The sequence below is a fragment of the Papaver somniferum genome, chromosome 2 (genome assembly GCF_003573695.1).
Source record: "Papaver somniferum cultivar HN1 chromosome 2, ASM357369v1, whole genome shotgun sequence".
In the NCBI taxonomy this organism is placed as follows: domain Eukaryota; kingdom Viridiplantae; phylum Streptophyta; class Magnoliopsida; order Ranunculales; family Papaveraceae; genus Papaver; species Papaver somniferum.
The window spans coordinates 143,644,300-143,665,130 of NC_039359.1; the positions used below are offsets into that span (position 1 = coordinate 143,644,300).

The 20,831-nt window shown below is 36.5% G+C and overlaps 2 protein-coding genes and 1 pseudogene across 2 annotated transcripts; all 3 read left to right on the top strand.

Moving 5' to 3' along the window:
* Positions 1–977, top strand: LOC113354060 (L-ornithine N5-acetyltransferase NATA1-like). The gene has a single exon (XM_026597507.1). It carries the CDS (start codon positions 49–51, stop codon positions 733–735), a length of 687 nt encoding a protein of 228 aa, XP_026453292.1. The 5' UTR covers positions 1–48; the 3' UTR covers positions 736–977.
* Positions 978–10,197: 9,220 nt separating this feature from the next.
* On the top strand, positions 10,198–11,057 carry LOC113352125. The gene is made up of 3 exons (XM_026595992.1): positions 10,198–10,308; positions 10,483–10,885; positions 11,001–11,057. Exons 1-3 carry the CDS (start codon positions 10,271–10,273, stop codon positions 11,055–11,057), a joined length of 498 nt encoding a protein of 165 aa, XP_026451777.1. The 5' UTR covers positions 10,198–10,270.
* Positions 11,058–14,651: 3,594 nt separating this feature from the next.
* Positions 14,652–19,706, top strand: LOC113352126 (annotated as a pseudogene).
* The last annotated feature ends 1,125 nt before the right edge of the window (positions 19,707–20,831 follow it).

Below are 20,831 nucleotides of genomic sequence, written 5' to 3' on the forward strand. Positions count from 1 at the left end.
CCAAGCTATCATTCTATAAAACACCAACCTAGCTCTAGAGAAGGAATCATGGCTGCTAAAATTTCCAACGGAGGAAACCATGCTGCCACAAACTCATCCTCAATGTTCGTCAGAATCCGCCTAGGCAACATTTCAGACGTTCCTCATATACACAAGTTAATCTACCAAATGGCTGTTTTTGAACGTTTCCCCCACTTATTTGAAGCAACCGAGGAATCACTAGCAGCCACCCTGTTCAATTCTCCACCCTTTCAGTCCGTTACTTGTTTCATGCTGGAAGTTTCTCAGCACCCGTTTCCACAAGACAAACATTCTTTGAACCCGAACTACAAACCTATCACTAAGACACTAGATCTCGAGGAACCGATCAAGGATCCAGAATCGAAAGTTTTTAAGACAGGTGATTTGAATGATTTTGATGGTCATGATATTGTTGTGGCTGGTTGGGTCATATTTTTCCCAAACTACCCAACATTTTTAGCGAAACAAGGTTTTTATGTAGAGGATTTATTTGTGAGAGAATTTTATAGAGGGAAGGGATTTGGAAAGATGTTGTTGTCTGCGGTTGCAACTCAGGCAGTGAAGATGGGATTTTGTCGTGTCGATTGGATTTGTTTGAAATGGAATGAGAAGGCTATCAAATTTTATGAAGACGTTATTGGTGCTGAGGTTATGAAGGAATGGGGTGTTTGTAGGTTGGCTGGTAAATCCCTTGAGGCTTATGGAGAAAACTAATATTGCCATATACATTGGGTTTTGAATAAACTTACTTCACCGTGATTATTGCTTGTTCCTTTTTTTTTTTTTTTTTTTTTTTTTTTTTTTTTTTCTGTTGAAATGTACTTTGCCTGCTGCTACACGCATTTCTTGCATGCTATTTTACTGGTTTGATTTGACTCTGATCGTCCGGGGAAACTATCTCAGGGACTAATAAAACTAAAGTGTCAAATTCTGATAAATTTTCACATTTTTCCTTATCCGCATTTAGTTAGTAATTTGTTTTTCACCGCTCTGCCTCATAGTTTATCTTGTTTGAAGTGTGGACCGGCCTCGTAATTATCAACATTGTTAACGGGGTATGGTTGTTGCAGTGGAACAAATGTCTTTACCACCACATATTGATGCATAATATTTTGGGGGCAAGGAATAATATACGAAGTAAAAAAATTACCTTTACCGAAAAAGCAAAAAATCTATTGCTTTATCCACACCAACAAATATCCCGCTTATATGTCACTCCCAAACTGATGCACGCATTCAGCCGAGGACCCATCGCAGGTCAACGGAGAAAATGATATATATCCCCCACTTTTTTTTTCCATTAGGTGACACTGTTTTTAATCCATGGATTCAATAATAATGGGACTTCCTGCTAATCTCAATTTAGGGATCAAGGGTTAAGAACAGTGCCACCTAATGGGGAAGGCAATGGGGGTAAAGAGCGGGGAAAATGTAGCAGTTTCGGTCTCAACTGGTAGATAGGTTCTGTTACTATGTCGTGTGTCGGTGACTCGACCGAAATGCAGATAAATATTTGTGACGTGTATATCACAAACAAAAAAGAAATGACATTGTATCCGGGCGTTGAATGACCGGGTAAGATTCAGGGTTCCATAAGGTCACTTAATGACCGGATGGCTATTTTCTTTTTTTCTTTTTCATCCGGTAACAACTTCATATTTTTTATTTTTTGATTAAAAACAAATCCGGTTGCTTTTTACCCAGATGATAACCATTTTAATTTTTATTATATATATCAAAAATATTAAAAGTTATGTAAGTCTAGGTTTGTGTATATCTAGATTCTCCATAGTGAAAAAAATGTCCGCAAGTCTCCGATCCTCCTTATTTATAAGAATTATCATTGAGATGCGGTGAATGTTTATCCATCCATACCATAAAAGTTTAAGTTGATACTAATGTAATGCTGGTGTCATCTCACATTGTCAGTGTCTTCGCTTCAAGTTTTGCTTTTTATTTGACTTGCACCAGTTGAAGAAGAATTACATGCTCTTTTAAGATGCATGGAAATCGACCTTTCTTAACCAAAATCATTCTCTTCTCTCAACGAGGGGAGCGTCGTGGAATTGAATTTAACAACTTTGATCTACAAGGTACACTTCATAGTTTTAACTTCTCATCTTTCTCTGGAACTTTTTTACTTAACTTGAGTGAGAAGAATTTCATTGGCTCAATCGCCACTTCCATAACCGGTTTGATTAGTTGGACACCACTTACCTATATGATTGCATCTTCTTTGGCGAGCTCATGTGATATACTTTACCACTTTTTTCTCAAATATAAAAAGAAAAAAGAAAATCTTAAATGTTTGATATATCCACAAATAATTTTATTGGTTTAATTGATACATCAGTAGGTGATTTAACAAAATTTAATCCATTTTTTACGTAAATGATTTAACTGGTTCATCATCGGTAGGCATTGACAATGTAACACGGTCAATAGATTTTCTAAAAGAAAAGAGTTGATCCGACTTGTCTGGGGAGAACGATGAAATTTATTCACAAAATTCTTGAAAAAATTAATAGATCTCCTCCGAGAGTTAGCCAGGACTGTATAATACGTACAAACTTATCAAATGGCACCTTGGAGAAATCAGAGAGAAAAAATTTGAAGAGAAGGAAATAATTTCAGATAAGAACATGGAAGAACTATGGAATCAGGGAGAAAAACCATAGACAAGCCATGATCTATAAAATTAACATCACTGAAAAAATGAGGGTCTAACAATCTCACCCAATATTTCGCTTAACAATCTGTATGGACTAACTCCAATATACTTTGGAGAGAATCAACTAGACAGACTCAATCTTAAAAAAACGTATATCAAGGAGTCATATCTCAATTTCTCGATTCAATACTTATTCAAGCACAATTCGACACTAACACACTTTCTCTCTCCATCTCTGAAATAGTGTTTTTTCTCCCTTTCCCTTTCTCTTTCACTTTCCTCTACGCAGTAATACCCCATTACTGGATTCTCTTGGTAAAGTAAGGAGGAGATAGCAGAGATGTAGATCGATCATCAATAAGGGAGGTAGGGGATTCAACCAGTGGGGGTAATCCCTCGTTGATGTAGTTGTTACTAGTATAGTGGTATTTATTTTCCTTATCTTTTATTTGCTGTTGTGATGATCCTTAAATTTGTTTGCTATTTGTTAGTACGTGATATATTTCCTATTAATTAACACTTTAAGTCTTCCCAAAGACTCTCAAAAACTCTAGTCCATAGGCTACAAACTAGGACTTTAAAGAGGTTTTGAACTCTTCTTTGTTTGTTAGGATATATTCAAAATATGTAACAAATCCAATGTTTTCCTAATATAAATAAGAATCAAATCTCCACAAGTATTTTGTGGAAGATATTCACCAAAACCTTTCCTAAGTTGGTATCAGCCTTCGATCCAACATCGTTTCCGCATTTATCAATCACCCAAAACTCTTCCTTCAACACAAGCAACGCAGCAACAACCATCAACAAAAAAAAAAAAAAAACAATGGCAGCTAACACAAATAGCATGCGCAATATCCAGATTCATCACCTTGTTACCTTAAAACTTACAGAAACAAATCACTCTCTTTGGAAAACCCAGTTCCAACCCATCTTAAAAGGCTACAGTCTCACTAGTTTCATAGATGGAACCAAAGAAATACCACCTAGAACTCTGCCAGATTCAGATGAAATAAATCCTCTCTTTGCTGAATATGAAATACAGGATTCTCTACTTGTTGGTTGGCTCAATTCGACACTAACACCAGAAGTTCTGTGTCATGTCAGTGGAATTAGCACTGCCAAAGGAGTCTGGGATAAAATTGAAAGCTACTTTGCTCCTAAAACAAGAGCTCACATGATGAGCCTTAAGAAACAACTCCACTCTTTGAACAAAGGTAACAAGTCTCTCAAAACGTTTTTGAATGATGCTAAGAATCTGTTTGAACAACTTGCAGCTACTGGATATGATGTATCCAATGATGAAAAGATGTAGTCCATTAGCAATGGCCTGAATCAATCCTATGATCCAATTGTCACGGCACTGAGTACGAAAGATGACATGGATATGGAGTCCTTTTACTCTCATCTCCTGACGTTTGATATGCGCATTGAGCAGCAACTGTCTTCCATCCAGCAACCCGCTGTCAATGTTGCAGCCTCCCGATCATCATACAGGTCACCTCCCAGCATGAACCAGCAAGGTCGTGGTTCACAGCCTCAACAAAGTTTCAATTCTGTGCGCAACCAGTTCCCAAATACACAACGACGTCTTAACCAGCCAAACCGTGGTCAACAATCAGCAAAAACATCTGAGGAGCCCTATCAAATATGTAAAAAAGATGGCCACCAGGCACCACGCTGCTGGTTTAGGTACGAAAAATCCTCCACAACCAAAACGAGGAATCCGTCTGCTTATATTGCGCTTCCAAGTTCAGATCAACATGCTAACTGGGTGACTGACACCGGCGCTACACATCATATGACTTCGGATTTCAGAAATTTGTCTATCCCTCATGAGTATGAGGGGACATAACAAGTCCAAGTTGGTAATGGTAATACTGTTTCTATTTCTCATGTTGGTAATGCAACATTCAATCTACATTCCAGGCAATATTTGTTGAATAATATCTTTCATGTTCCCTGTATCAAAAGAGACTTGTTGTCTGTTTCTCAGTTTTGTAAAGACAATAATGTGTTTTTTGAGTTTCACACATCTCACTTCTTTGTGAAGGACAATTTGACGGGGGAGCTGTTGTTGCGCGGCCTGAATAGGAATGGTCTTTACATCTTAGATGACTTGGAAAAGTTTGATCATATCATCAAACCTCAAGTACATGTTGCTTCATCTCTGCCAGTGTGGCATCAACGTCTAGGTCACCCAATGATAAGAACTGTCTCAAACATTTGTCGTCGATTTTCTTTACCTGTTTCGAATAAATCTTTTGATTACTGCAATTCGTGTCATGTAAGCAAGAGTAAGAGATTACCCTTTTCTCTTAGTAGTACTTCTTATGATACTCCATTGAGTTTAGTTGTTTCTGACATTTGGACTTCACCAAAATTGTCTAGAACTGGTTTTAAATATTACATGTTAATTATGGATGTCTATTCCCATTTCACTTGGATATTTCCTTTGGTTCAACGTTCTTCAGCTTTATCTACATTTATTCTCTTTCGAAAGCAAATTGAAAATCTGACAAATCATAGGATCAAAATTTTTCAGTCTGACAATGCTTTAGAATACAAAAAATTCACTGCTTATTTGAATGAGTCCGGCATTCAGCACAGACTCACTTGTCTGCATACTTCTGTGCAAAATGGTATTGCGGAGAGGCGTATTCGTCATGTCACTGAGTCTGGCTTAGCACTTCTTTTCCAAGCGTCAATGCCCTACTCCTATTGGTCAGATGCTTTTTCAACTGCTTGCTTCCTAATAAATCGTCTACCAAAATCAAAAAATGTCTCTACAACTCCTTTAGAATTGTTGTTCAAAAAGAAACCTGATTACTCTTTTCTTAGGCTCTTTGGTTGTATAGCATATCCTTGTTTGCGCCCTTACAATTCCAATAAATTAGAACCTCGCTCTTTGCCATGTGTGTTTATAGGGTATAATAATGCACATAAGGGATATCTTTGTCTCCACCGGGAATCAGGAAGAATATATGTTTCTCGTCATGTTCGATTTGTTGAACAGACATTCCCCTTCCAGGCCAAGCAGCAGCAAGGAACTCCGTCATCCCAAGGTATGTCACCCTATGACACCAGTGTCTTTCTTCAGCCTCCTTTTCATAATGTGTCCATTGGAGATGAACAGGCACAATTGCCTGTGACTGCTGCTCTCGTTTCTACTGAGGACCCCCCATGTGTTGTCCCCACTGTTGATGAAAACTCACGAATCACTTCTCCTGTGACTTCAACTGCTGACGCTGCTACTAGTGCTCACTTAATTTCACGTGCTGTCCCCACTGCTGCTGATAACTCACGCTCCAGTTCTCCTGAGACGTCAAGTGCTGACGCTGCTGCTAGTGACCAACTAGGAGGTACTGTGAGTGCTCCAGTTCATGATTCTGTAGCTGCCACACGGACTGCTGCTGCTTCTGTGTCGTCATCAGCTATTCAGGAGCTTACTGCATCGGACCCAACAACAGGCGTCAATTCCAGTGTAGCTGTACCTACACATTCAATGTAGACAAGATCAAAATCAGGGATCGTAAAGCCTGCACGAAAGTTATGCCTAGTGACTACCAAACATCCGCTGTTGGAATCTGTGTTCATGGAGCCATCTTGTTATACAGAGGCTAGTAAACTACCTCAGTGGCGAGCCGCAATGGGTGATCAAATTAATGCTCTCATCAAAAATGGTACGTACTCTCTTGTCCAGTATGTGCCAGGCATGAATGTAGTGGGCTCCAAGTGGGTTTTCCGCGTAAAACAACACTCCGATGGCAGCATTGAACGTTATAAAGCTCGGCTTGTTGCGAAGGGATTTAATCAGCAGGAGGGTGTTGATTACAGTGAGACTTTCAGCCCGGTTGTAAAACCTTGCACTATTCGACTGGTTTTATCTATTGCCGTAATGAATAATTGGCCTTTGAAGCAACTAGATGTTGAAAATGCATTTCTGCATGGTCGTTTGGAGGAAGACGTCTATATGAAGCAACCCCCTGGTTTTGTTGATCCAAATCGTCCTACTCATGTGTGTAAATTGCACAAGTCCTTGTACGGCCTTAAACAAGCTCCCCGGGCATGGTTCTCGAGGTTGAGCACATATTTAATTGCATTGGGCTTCAAAGGTTCTGTGGCAGATACATCACTGTTTGTTTTACGCACATCATCTTCGATAACTTATTTGCTTGTTTACGTTGATGACATTATAGTCACAGGATCCGACCCACAGTCCATTCATCAACTTATACAGGATCTGGGTAATGAATTCGCTATTAAAGATATGGGGGATTTGCACTTTTTTCTGGGAATAGAAGTGATGAGAAAAAATGGTGAGCTAGCTCTCACGCAGAGGAAATATGTCTTGGATTTGCTAAAGCGAACGAAGATGGATGGCGTTAAACCGGTTGCTACCCCATTATCATCTACTGCTAGATTAAGGCAACAAGGTACGGAAAAAATGTCTGATCCTACTTTATATCGAAGTGTTGTTGGTGCTTTACAATATCTTCATCTTACTCGGCCTGATATCTCTGTTGTTGTGAATAAAGTGTGTCAATATATGCATAATCCTTATGTTGAACATTGGGAGAGTGTCAAACGTATTCTACGCTATCTGAAGAGCACTATAGACTATGGTTTACATCTTCGACCATCAAGGGATTTTTCTCTTCAGGCGTATTCAGATGCTGACTGGGCTGGTAGCTTAGATGATCGACGATCTACTAGTGGTTATTGTGTATTTTTTGGTGGTAATCTAGTTTCTTGGAGTGCCAGAAAACAAAAAACCGTTTCCAGATCAAGCACAGAGGCAGAATGTAGGGGGTAGCGATAGCGACGTCGGAATTGGTTTGGATTCAATCGTTATTGAAAGAGTTAGGAATTTCGGTTTCGGCACCGATTTTATGGTGTGATAATTTGGGAGCCACTTATTTGACAACAAATCCGATTTTTCATGCACATACTAAACATATTGAAATCGATTATCATTTTGTTCGCGAACGTGTGGCATGCAAGAAGTTATGTGTTCGTTTCATTAGTTCTCGTGATCAGTTGGCGGATATCTTTACAAAGGGTCTCTCGTCACCAAGATTTCAGATTCTACGGTCCAAGTTGCACATCCGTCAACTCCAGAACAACTTGAGGGGCGGTGTTAGTACGTGATATATTTCCTATTAATTAACACTTTAAGTCTTCCCAAAGACTCTCAAAAACTCTAGTCCATAGGCTACAAAGTAGGACTTTAAAGAGGTTTTGAACTCTTCTTTGTTTGTTAGGATATATTCAAAATATGTAACAAATCCAATGTTTTCCTAATATAAATAAGAATCAAATCTCCACAAGTATTTTGTGGAAGATATTCACCAAAACCTTTCCTAAGTCTATTGAGCAACTTTAAGTTCCTGGCTTTTTTCCTTTCGTTTGTCTTGTGCCCTTTCCTTTGTGTTGCTTGTCTCTCCTTTTAGATTGAAATGGTCGTGAATCATCACTACGCTTTGAGATCCTGTTGCACAATGGATAGAAAGCCCGCGATCATTTCTTTTGGATTCGAGAAAGAACACCTTAGCGTTGACCTTGATTTCTTATTCTCCCTCTCTGAATTCCCTTGGTGGGTTTTTTTCTTAATTTGTTATATAACTGTCGTGTTTCCTTTCACTCCTCTTAGATTGAAATCGGTCGACATCCATTATAGCTTTGAGACCCTGTTTCATTATGGGTAGAAAGTGGTTGACTATTTCTTTTGAGTTTGAGTTCACTCTTAGAATGTTTTATCTTATACTTGAATCTGCATCTTGTTTTCTCTGCTTTATTATTTTCAATTTAACTTAAGATTGCATCCAACTGTATCGATCCTGAGGAGTTAATAGTAGATCTTAAAATAGGAAAAATCAAAAAATCGAAATCAAATTTTGGATCGATAAATCCTATTCTTAAGGGGTTTTTAGATGTGGTGGTCAATTAGGTAATTACTTCTTTTTGGGTTTCAGTTTCTGCTGTTTCTTGGGAGATCTTCGTTGATTTATAGTTTTAAAATTTGGTATTGTTCATTTTCTTCTCGTCTGTGTTCCTTCAATTTCTTCAGGAATTTTGATTCCGATTTTCGGTGGACCCGGTGTCTCGATTCGGGTTCTTAGGTGTGCTAGAATGTTAGTGTCCTAATGAAGTTACAAAGGAATGCTCATCAAGGTCGTTGGACCTTGTTTTAAAATCAATTGTTAAAAATGATTTCAAAATGTTAAGTTAAAAAGGAAACTTCAAACCAAGGTCGTTGGACCTTGTTTTAAAACCAATTTGTTAAAATGATCTCAAAATGTTAATTTAAAAAGAAAAAATTCAAATCAAGATTGGTGGGTCTTGTATATCTATTCGTTAAAATGGTGTGAAAATGTTTAAGTTATCAAAATGAAAAAAAAAAAAAAAGAAAAAAAAAAAAAAAAAAAGCAAGGTCGCTGGTTGTTTTAATGCAACTGTATGGTGGTGTTTTAATCTTGTCGAGTTTAATATGGTTTTTATCAAACACATTTCTTTAAAAAGTGAGGGCTTTGTTTTGAAAGTTGAAACCTCGTGTCCTTTGTTGTATTCTTAGTGTTAGGACCACCAATCTGCTGTAATCTCTTGCGTCCGTTCGATTTGTTCCTGGTCAATGAGTGTCTTGACCAAACTCTATTTTGTCCGTTTTTCTTGTATTTTTTCGCTGAGTCCCTTTAATAAGGGCCTGATTTAATAAGGGTCTGATTTCGCCAAACTTCTAATTTGTAGACCTAAATCCCAATTATGGAAAACATGTCTTACCCGTTCCTCCTTAAGAATTTGAAGAAAATTTAAAGTGGGTTATCTCAATCTGGTCTTCCTTGACCCACTTTTGAAGACCGGTTGTGTTTCCTCTTCCTCTAACTCTCTTGATCGATATGCTATCTACTGCTTCTCCAACTGAAAATAAATCAAAGGAATCCAGGTAAACGAAATTCTGAAATCTCCCAAATTCTTTCCTTGTTTCTCTGATTGCAAATCGCAATCTTTATCAGAACTAAAATTTTAGTGATTTATTCTTATAAACACATGAACTTTATATTTCCTGCACATTAACAAACTGCCACACTTGCAAATCCCGATTCAAGAAACTGCCACCGTTTTTTTCAGAGTTTATTTAATGCCACAACCGTTAGCACTAACGCCTTGGACCCACATGATTGGTCAAATTTTTTTGACTTTGTCCAGATTACTTACACGTGTCTTATGTGGACGGCTCAAGATGTCGTGCACGAGATTATTACACGTAGCACAGGCTAAATGACTACTTTATCCTTCGTGGGATTGAAAACAGTTTGTAACTTTGTATCGTTTCATTTTTCTTCTAGGGTTTGCTCTTTCTCTCTGTCCGCTCAGTTCTCTAGTGGAAGAAATTAGGGTTTGGGTCAGTTTTCAGCGGGATTTTGCTTAGGTTTAGTGGCTGAGTAAAGGGTTTTAGTAAAGATCGAGATTCAGAAAAAGAAGGGGAAGGACAAGCAGCAGATATGGTATGATTGCAAATCCTAATTTCGTTTTTCTGAGTTGAATTAGGGGGTTTCTCTTAGGGTTGGGGAGCTGAAGATGAAGAAGAATAACGGGAAGAACAAGCAGCAGATATGGTACGATTTCAAACCCTAATTTCGTGTGTTTGATGAATTTTATTTTAGGAGTTTTCTGTGTGAAGTGTGGAATTTTTAAAACCCTAATTTCGTGTGTTTGATGAATTTTATTTTAGGGGTTTTCTGTGTGAAGTGTGGAATTTGATGAATTTTATTTTGTTTGTTCATTTACAGTGATCATACATATTATCCATATAGAGATATCAGTGTGTTTGTTGTGAATAGTAAACTTAATTTGCTATTCCCTCACATGGATAGAGATAGAATTGACCTTAAGGAATTTGAGCAGATGTTGCGTGTTAAGTTGCATCTTGATGAAACAGAAATTCCAAATTTATATTGGACCATAGACCCATGTCTGCCTGAGTATTTGGTTACAAATGAAGACTTGTTTAAGTTTTGGGAGCATGCTGTACCTGATGATAAAGGCTTCGTATGTTTACAAATGAGTGTAATTAATTCAGAATTTAGGAATGATAATGACTTCATTAAGACTGCAATGGAACAACCAGTAGTAACAATTGATGAGACTCCTAAGAAGGCACCTAAGAGGATTGCTAAGAAGCCAGTTTCTGGGGTAGTTTGTTGTCTAAATTTGCTGCTGCTGCTGCTCTTGCTACTACTACTGCAACTGTCACTACCTGGAGAGTTTATAACCTTTTGGCTCATTTTTATGTGTTGTACTTCTGAAGAAATTGACTAATGAAGAGTTTGGGATCTTCATTAGTATATATAGAGCTTCAAGATGATGAATAAGACCGTTATAAATCCAGGTAAAATATGGATCGTCGATTTTTTCTCTTAGATTGATCCCACGTGTATTCCGACCGTTAGCAAATCTTGCACGTTTTTCTCACGTGCACCGAGTCGCTAGTTAACTCACTACTCTATAGCCAGTTAACTCAATCCCAGTGAATTGATTAACTCAATCCTTGTTAACTGATTCAGGGGATTCTATGTAATTTTGTACGGATTATTTAATGCCACGTATGCACTAACAGAGACTAACAGCCGTTAACCGTTACCTCAAAAAAACGGGATGAAAAAAGTCAAGAGTATGGCATTTAATAAACTCTGAAAAAAATGGTGGCATTTTCAGAAACTGCATATTAGAAATGTGGCACTTTATTAAAATCCCCTATGTATTTTTGTCTGCTTTTTCTGGCCATAAAAATCTTAGCATGGAACACACAAGGGTGTGGGCATAAAAAAACACAACAACATTTACATTCTCTGCTAAATTTGAAAAAACCAGACATTTCGGTTTTATCAGAAACCAAGTCTCAAAGGAGCTTGATGAAAAAAATCCTGAACTATTTCCCAAACACCCATATTGTAGACCCAGATGGAATAGATGGTGGTCTAGCAATTGCTTGGGTGGATGGTTTTCATTTTGAAGTGGTTCAATGGAACCTTAACATGATTAACATCATTGTTAAAAACAATTTCAATGCTAAAAAATGGCTTTTAACTTGCTTTATGGAGCACCAAAACATGATTGCAAGTTAGAAATAATGAGTTACCTAGAAGATATAGCACAAAGAGTAAACTTGAACACAATGCCATGGATGGTAATAGGTGACCTAAATGTAATCTTCAACAGTGAAGAAAAACAAGGGGGTCTTCCCTTTGATAGGAAAAAGATAGAACCTTTACTCAATCTAATACAGAGAACATGGTTAGAATATTTAGGATACAATGAGAATACCTTCACTTGGAGTAACAAAAGAGAAAGAATATCAAATATTAATCAAAGGCTAGATAGAGCCTTGGAAAATGCAGAATGGAACAATGAATTTCAACATGCATCTTTACAAAACTTAGTTGTTATTGGCTCAGATCATGGGCCAATCTGCCTCACTTTGAACCCTTCTCAGGCATCCTTAGTCCCTACTTTCAAATTCTACGACACATGACTTAAAGAAGCATCATGTATAGAGGTTATTAAGAAGTCCTGGGTTACTGATACTAACATACCAGCTTCAAACCTTATTGAAAACATAGCTAATGCAGGTTTCAACCTTAACAAATGGAAGAAAGATATCTTCGGGAAACCAAACAAAAAGATTAGAGGGCTATTGAAAAACATAGAAAATTTAGAAGCTAGACCAGCTACAAACAGCACAAAACTCATAATTAGTTCTAAGATGCTAGAACTATAAGCCTTATATGATACCCAAGAAGATATTGCAAAACAACAATCTAGAAATAATATCATAGCTCTAGGAGAAAGGAATACTAAGTTTTTCCACATCCAAACTCTAAAAAGGAGGAAAAGAAACCACATAGACTGCATACAGGATAAAAACAACAAGGTAGTATTTTTAGGATAGAAATGGAAGAAATTCTAACTTCACACTTTTCAGAAATTTTTACTGAATCCAATACTGACTATGAAGAACATATCTTTGCTAACATAAAGACAGCCATCTCTCGGGAAGAAAACATAGCTCTCACTGAAATTCTTTCTTATGAAGAAATTTGGTTAGTGGTCAAAAACTTAAAATCCAATAAGACGCCGGGGCCAAATGGATTTCCTGTAATTTTCTTTAAACAAAATTAGAACATTGTAGGTTCTCAACTTGTAGCAGTAGTCCAGGATTTTTTTCAAAAACAAAAACTTAGATACAAATTTAAACAAAACTTTCTTATTTCTTATACCTAAAATAAAAAACCCAAAGTCACCTGTTGATTACAGACCCATAGGATCGTGTAATACTCCCTATAAAATAATAGCAAAACTTTGAACTAACAGATTAAAGAAGTCATTAGAGAACATCATATCCACTCTTCAATCGGCTTTTCTTTCTTCTCGACAAATTTCAGACAACATCATTGTTGCACATGAAATTGTCCATTCTATGAAAAAAAGTAAAAAGAAAGTAGGTAACATAGGACTTAAGATAGTCATTGGAACTTTCTTATAAAAACTATGAGAAATTTTGGTTACTCTGAGGATTGGTGAAAATTAATTTACCAATGCATATCAACAACATCAATAGATGTCCTTCTTAATGGAAACCCTTGCGCTGAGTTTAAACCAAGGGGACCCTCTGTCCCCTTATCTGTTCATTCTTTGCATGGAGTGTTTTCCAGGCTCTTGACAGACTTAGAAACTCAAAAAAAAGTTCAGGATATCAAACTAACACCTAAAGCCACTCCCATTTCGCATCTTTTCTTTGATGATGACCTATTATTATTTACAAAAGCAGACCTAAATAGTTGTAATAACCTGCTAATGGCTATACAAATGTTCAGTAAGGCTTCGGGTCAAGTGATTAACTTCACTAAATCTGGTCTTTTCTCCAGTAAGAAAGTTCACAATAAACATCAGGGAATCATTTGTAGACTGATGAAAATAAAGAAAATCAATATCAAAGACACTCATTTAGGAATGCCATTATTCATCGACGGATCAAAATTAAAAGCTTTTGATACTATCATTGAGAAAATGGAGCAGAGAATAAAGATTTGGCTAGGAAAAATTCTCTCTCAACCTAGTAAAATAGTTCTAAATAAATCTGTGCTTTCTAGCATGTCCATTTTTAGTATGGGATGTTTTGTATTACCAAAAAAGATTACAAAAGGATTAATGATATCCAGAGGGATTTCTGGTGGGGGAAACACACAAACTCAAAAGGGATATATATAAAAGCTTTTGATTTCCTTTGTAAACCTATAGATCAGGGAGGACTAGGGTTTAAGGAACCAAACAAAGTTAATCAGGCAATGATAAGTAGAATAGCATGGAGACTTGTAAGTCATCCAAATGACTTATGGGCTCAGATCCTAAAAGGAAAATATTTCAACAAAAAACAGGTGCACTCTTATCCAAAAAGAAATCAAACTCTTCTTGGATTTTGAACTGCATTTTACAAGGCATAGCTCACATTAAGAAATACAACATTTGGGAGGTAGGAGATGGCTCTGCCATCAACATTTGGGAAGATAGATGTCTTCCAACCAGAAATGAAACTCTGGGAACTACTCTCCATGGGACAAACCCACACATAACACTTGTGTCTGAGCTTATAAACCCAGACACAAAAAAGTGGAACATTCAGCTACTTCACTCTATATTTGCTAACTCTATAGTTCAAGAAATTCTTAACATAAATCTGTTCACTACCTCTTCTGGCCAACTGAGGAAAGAAAAATTACGATGGACATTAACCAGAAATGGGTAATTCATTGTCAAGTCTTTATATGCCAAGCTCATAAACCCATCCTTAGTGGTCTCTCATGAATCTAAGAAATTCTGGAAAGGGTTATGGAGCATGGATACATCTCAGAGAATCAATCTTTTTATTTGGAAATGTCTCCAAGATGCATTGCCAACAAAAATGAAGATGAAATCAACTATAGATGAAGACAACAACTGTGTCTTCTGTCAAACAGCAAAGGAGTCCACTTATCATCTGTTTTTTGAATGTGCATATGCAACAACTATTTGGAACTTACCTCCAATGCAATCTCAGGGAGTCCCTCTAAACTCTACTTCTGCTAATACTTCTGCAAATAATTCTGCTCATAAAACTTTCTTATATCAGTATAATGAATGGAAAACAGGGAACATACACTCTATTTCCATGGCCTTGGCAGCAACCAAGTGCTAGTTTATATGGAAAGATAGGTGTCTCAGAATTTTTAAAAATAAAAAAAGAACCCCAGAACAATTAGCTATGGATATAACTAGAAATTTTGCTTATTGACATCCTGATTGCAGAAATCATAATACAACAATCAGAAGAATTGTAAAAATCACAAAGGTAATATGGATTCTACCTGCTATTAATACATATAAAATAAACTGTGATGCATCATGGATATCTGAATTAGCTAACTCTGGTTTTGGTTTCATCTTACGCAACTGGACAGGGACATTCAAAGCAGCAGCAATGGGATGCGGAAGGACCTTCTCACCAGAAGAGGAAGAAGATGTAGCTCTCCTAAATGCAACTCAATGGGCTGTCACAACCAATATACAACAGTTGGTTATTGAAGGAGACAACCAGGCAACAATCAAGTATCTTCAAGGCAGAGAATCAACAGTCCAACGACAATGTATATCCATCTTATAAGAAATAAAGATATTAGCTAAGAATTTAGTCTCTTTTCTAGGGTTTCAGTGTGTAGATAGGAGAGCTAACAAGGTGGCAGACTTGTTAGCAAAGAAGAGAAGAAGTTCTGGTATTACAACTTCCTGGAATGAAGAACCTCCTAGTTTTTTAATTCCTTAAATTGCTTTTGAAACTGTCAAAGCATATGCTTCCTGTAATTTAAACAAAAATCTCCCTGTAACTGCTATTGCTGATGTTAATCTTAGAAATTCAGCCATTGGAAGAGTCATTCCTCAAGGAACGGTCTCTGAAGAGCCTGAATCCGCTGATTAATGGATGCCTTTCAATATAAGTCTTATTTTCAAAAAAAAAAAAACTTATTCAAGCAAATAGCAATCTGCAAGTCTAATTGAATACAAGAGAAATCACTTGAACGGTACCAAAGACCAATGTTCAAGGATCAATCAATTTAAATCAACAACCAAAAGGTCGGATATTCTAATTGATTGAACAACGCACAACCTGTGATATTTCAATTATATAAACAAATATATTGCAGAATAGTAATAACACAGACACCAGAATTTTGTTGACGAGGAAATCGCAAATGCAGAAAAACCCCGGGACCTAGTCCAGATTGAACACACACTGTATTAAGCCGCTACAGACACTAGCCTACTACAAACTAACTTCGGTCTGGACTGTAGTTGAACCCCAATCAATCTCACACTGATCCAAGGTACAGTTGCGCTCCTTACGTCTCAGATCCCAGCAGGATACTACGCACTTGATTCCCTTTATTGATCTCACCCACAACTAAGAGTTGCTACGACCCAAAGTCGAAGACTTTAATAAAAAAATATGTATCATACTGAAAAGTATACAGTAATAGATAAATCTGTCTCCCACAGAAATACCTACGAGTTTTGTTATGTCTTTTGATAAATCAAGGTGAACAGGAACCAATTGATTTACCAGACTTATATTCCCGAAGAAAAGCCTATAAATGTCAATCACCTCACAATAATCTTAATCAACTAGCGAAACAAGATATTGTGGAATCACAAATGATGAGACGAAGATGTTTGTGACTACTTTTCTATCTTACCTATCGGAGAAATTAATCTCGAGCCAATTTTACAATTGTACTCAATACAATAGAAACAACAAGATCAGATCACGCAACTACATAGAAAATAGTTGGGTCCGGATTCACAATCCCAATAAAGTCTTCAAGTCGTTAACCTACATGGTCTCGGTAGAAACCTAAGGTTAAAGGAGAATCGACTCTAGATTATACAACTAGTATCACACATGAGGTGTGGGGATTAGGTTTCCCAGTTTCCAGAGTTCTCCTTTATATAGTCTTCAAATCAGGGTTTGCAATCAATGCTACCTTAGTAACAAAGCATTCAATATTCACCGTTAGATGAAAACCTGATTAGATTCAAGCTAATATCTTTCAACCGTTAGATAGAATCTTATCTTGTTACACACAAATGAAATGCACGTTCATTTAGGTTTGTGAAACCGTACCTAAACGTGTACACCTAGTTGGTTCAACAGTAGTTAACCAAATGGTTAGCCATATTAGCACTTTCATATCAACCTTATTCATCTTCACCATAACTAGTCCAAAATGACTCAAATGAACTAGTTCGAGAGTTGTTCAATTGCTTAGATCTTATAGAAGTATACAAGACACAATCGAAGCAAAATTGGTATTGATTCACTCGAATCGATTCATGAACATTATAGCCACGGTTTGCAAATTGCATTCCTTATTATATAAATGTTTTATTTCATGAACAAACCAATTTTAGAAAGTAACACACTTAAGTATGCATACAGGTATGCGTACTTAAGTAACCAGATTTGAGTTTGTTTAGGTTTTCAAACTCAGCAGAAATTCACGGACGTGAACTTTTCGCCAGTATGCATACGGGTACACATACTTAGGTAACCAGATTGAGTTGGTTTTGATTTCCAAACTCAGCAGAAATTCATGGTCGTGAACTTCCTCCAGTATACGTATGGGTACGCATACTTACCCATTCTCCATCAACCATTTAGTACGCACACAAGTATGCATACATTTGGTTCCCGGTTTGGACTTGTACACTAATGTGAAAACACACTATATACTTATATCCAAATATGGTTACATATTCTAAATTCGATCTTTATTTCAATCATTGAAACATTTTATATAGCGGTTATTCACACAATATTTTTCATCAAAGCGATTTTCAAGAGATTGAAACAATCAACATGACTTTCGTCACTTGTAAAGATGAACTTGGCCAAAGCGAAAGCTTACCAAAACATATTTCGAGAAATACATAAGAGAGATAAACTCGGCTCGAATTAGCAAATGTGTATAATCGAAGTCTATATAGCAATACGACTTTTGTCTCAAGATAGGAGTTGTTAGAACATAGCTCGGTTGAACCCACCAAGCGTTGGTATGTCAAGTTTGATTGTCATATTTTAGTGGACCAAACTCATTTAAAGAGTCGCTTGATTATGTACTAGAGTCAACTTCATGTAGGTTAGCTTGAAAGTATTAGGATATGAGACGTTATAAGTATTACGAAGACTTGAAGAAGTGAAGAAGTAAGGAGCTACAACGAAAACATCATCCTTCCACTTGAGGTTAGTGATATTTAACTTGAACTGTTTCATTCCCTAACTTATCTTTCAAGTCGTGCATATTGAAAACATAACTGCGAATCATGAATGATTATACTCTAGTTAGACGTAGTATTAAGGAATATAATACGAAGTATGACGCCTATCTTTTGAACTTCGTATATAAGACATCGACATAATCATTTGAATGCTATTTTAATTATGTATGGGCATGATGTGAAGATTTCATCCTATGAAATAATGTTTTACATTCGTTTAAAGGAAGTAAATTCATGAACTTGTTTCATAAATCGAAAGGAAAATCGCTAGGCTTATTGGTATTGTTATTCATTGCATATATTTTGAACTACCAATATGTGTGATCAGTATAACCTCTCATGAATTTTTTATGTTCTTGGTAAAAATATTCACAAGGCCTGACTTTTGTATTGATAGGAGTTTTATTAGTGAAACCGATATTAAGTAATCACCTGAGATAGTATGATTGAGTTGTTGTAATTGGTATGACCAACTCTACGCAAAGGGGAACCTATCCTAGTAAGAGGTGCAACGAATCACAAATGGGGGATCGATCTTTGTATGAGGTGCAACAAGTTTCTGATATTGGGAACCGATCCAATGAACATGTGTAACACGTTTTTAGATATTGGGAACCGATCCTATGGACATGTGCAACAAATACAAGTTAGATACCATATATATGTGGGAACCGATCCTAGTACCTAATCAAACGAATTGTGGAAAGCTAGTGTGACTAGTTCTAGTACCCACATAGAGGTAGAACCGAAACTTGTTTTGGTAGAACCGTGAAACCCATGTTTGGTGATTGAGTGTTCTTAATCAATCACATAGTTCTTGAAAGTCAAATGAACCAATTCTAAACTTGTTGGAAGTGTGGAAAATCGGTTTCAAGATTATAAGTATGAAAGAGGACTTACAAAGTTAAGATGTCGACATACTTTGAACATGTGCAGTAACGCTTATCTTTTATTGTTCAAAGATATTCCTTAATATCTAAAGGAAAAAATCCCGGGTATATTTCAGAATCCCGAAAAGATATTCGTAAGAATCCGCCTCGGCAACATTTCATACGTTCCTCATATACACAAGTTAATTTACCAAATGGCTGTTTTTGAACGTTTCCCACACTAATTTGAAGCAACCGAGGAATCACTAGCAGCCACCCTCTTTAATTCTCCACCATTTCCGTATGTTACTTGTTTCATGCTCGAAGTTTCTCAGCACCCGTTTCCAAAAGACAAACATTTTTTGAACCCGAACTATAAACCCATCACAAAGACACTAGAACTCGAGGAACCGATCAACGATTCGGATTCAAAAGTTTTTAAGACGGTTGGTTCGGATTTTGATGGTCATGATATTGTTGTGGCTGGTTGGGTCATATTTTTCCCAAACTATCCAACTTTTTTAGCCAAACAAGGTTTTTATGTAGAGGATTTATTTGTGAGGTAATTTTACAGAGGGATGGGATTTGGAAAGATGTTGTTGTCGGTGGTGGCCACTCAGGTAATGAAGATGGGATTTTCTCGTGTCAATTGAATTTGTTTGAAATGGAATGACAAGGCTATCAAATTTTATGAGGATGTTATCGGTGCTGAGGTTATGAAGGAATGGGGTGTTTATAGGTTGGCTGGTAAAGCCTTAAAGGCTTATGGAGAAAACTAAAATTGCAATTTGACCTTAGGTGATTATTGCTTGTTTGGGGTTTTTGCTCGAGTTGTATTTCAGTTGCTATGTGCATTTTATTTTTCTCCTTTAGCATTGTAATTGTTGTTGTAATGGAAAAAATGTCTTTACCACCACATATTTGTGCAAAATGTCTTTGTGTAATTGTTTTTGTTGTAATAGAAAAATTGTTTTTACCACCACATATTTCTGCATATTTTGTACGACTTTTATTGTGTGATTAAGATTCAAGCAAAAAGGTACTAGAACATTTGGATACACATCCAGAAGTAGTTTTTCGACTTCTAGAAGTCAAAACGCAAGAAATCAGTTTAGGTGTAAAATTACATAACAACTTTTATAAACAGAAAAGTCAATTTGTTGCCATACAAAATGTTTGTGCTCCTAATCTCTGCTTCTGACATTTATTTATTGGGATGCTTCTAGCATCCAAACACGCTATACAATACTGTACGTAGAACTCTAATGCACTGTAATTTAAGGCTTAATCATTGATTTAAGAACTCATGTCTAGCTTCTGCTTTCTGTTGATTTTATTTTTATAATTTGAAGACTTGTTTGCTTTTTGAAGCTGATGGATAATAATGGCTTCCTTTCTGCTTTCTAGGTCTGCCTTAATATAATCTCATCATATCTATCAATATATATATATATATATATATATATATATATATATATATATATATATATAATCTCACCATCTAATAAGTCGTATACATAAAAATTCTGCGCACTCCAACTTAATTCTTGTGATAAGCGTAAAGAAAGAAAAAGCAATGACATTATACATCACCTCATGTGACTTATTGGTTGTTACAAGTAAACACTGCCTCTGGTACTTTCTTACTTTTGGTAGTATTGTTGGTTTCATGGGAGTTTCATTGTAGGATGTTGTTGTCTTAATTTGCTTCAAGTTCTTCTTTTAATTTGACATACAAAAAACAACTGCAATGTAAATAGGAGAATGAAGTAGCTGCTCTTCTGAAATGGAAATCACTGTAACGGCGGACTGACTATTCTTCTTGTTCCCGACTTAAATCTAAATTTTAGACATGTTATTTAATCCAAAAAAATGTGGGCTTTATGGGAGCGCAAAGCCAGTGT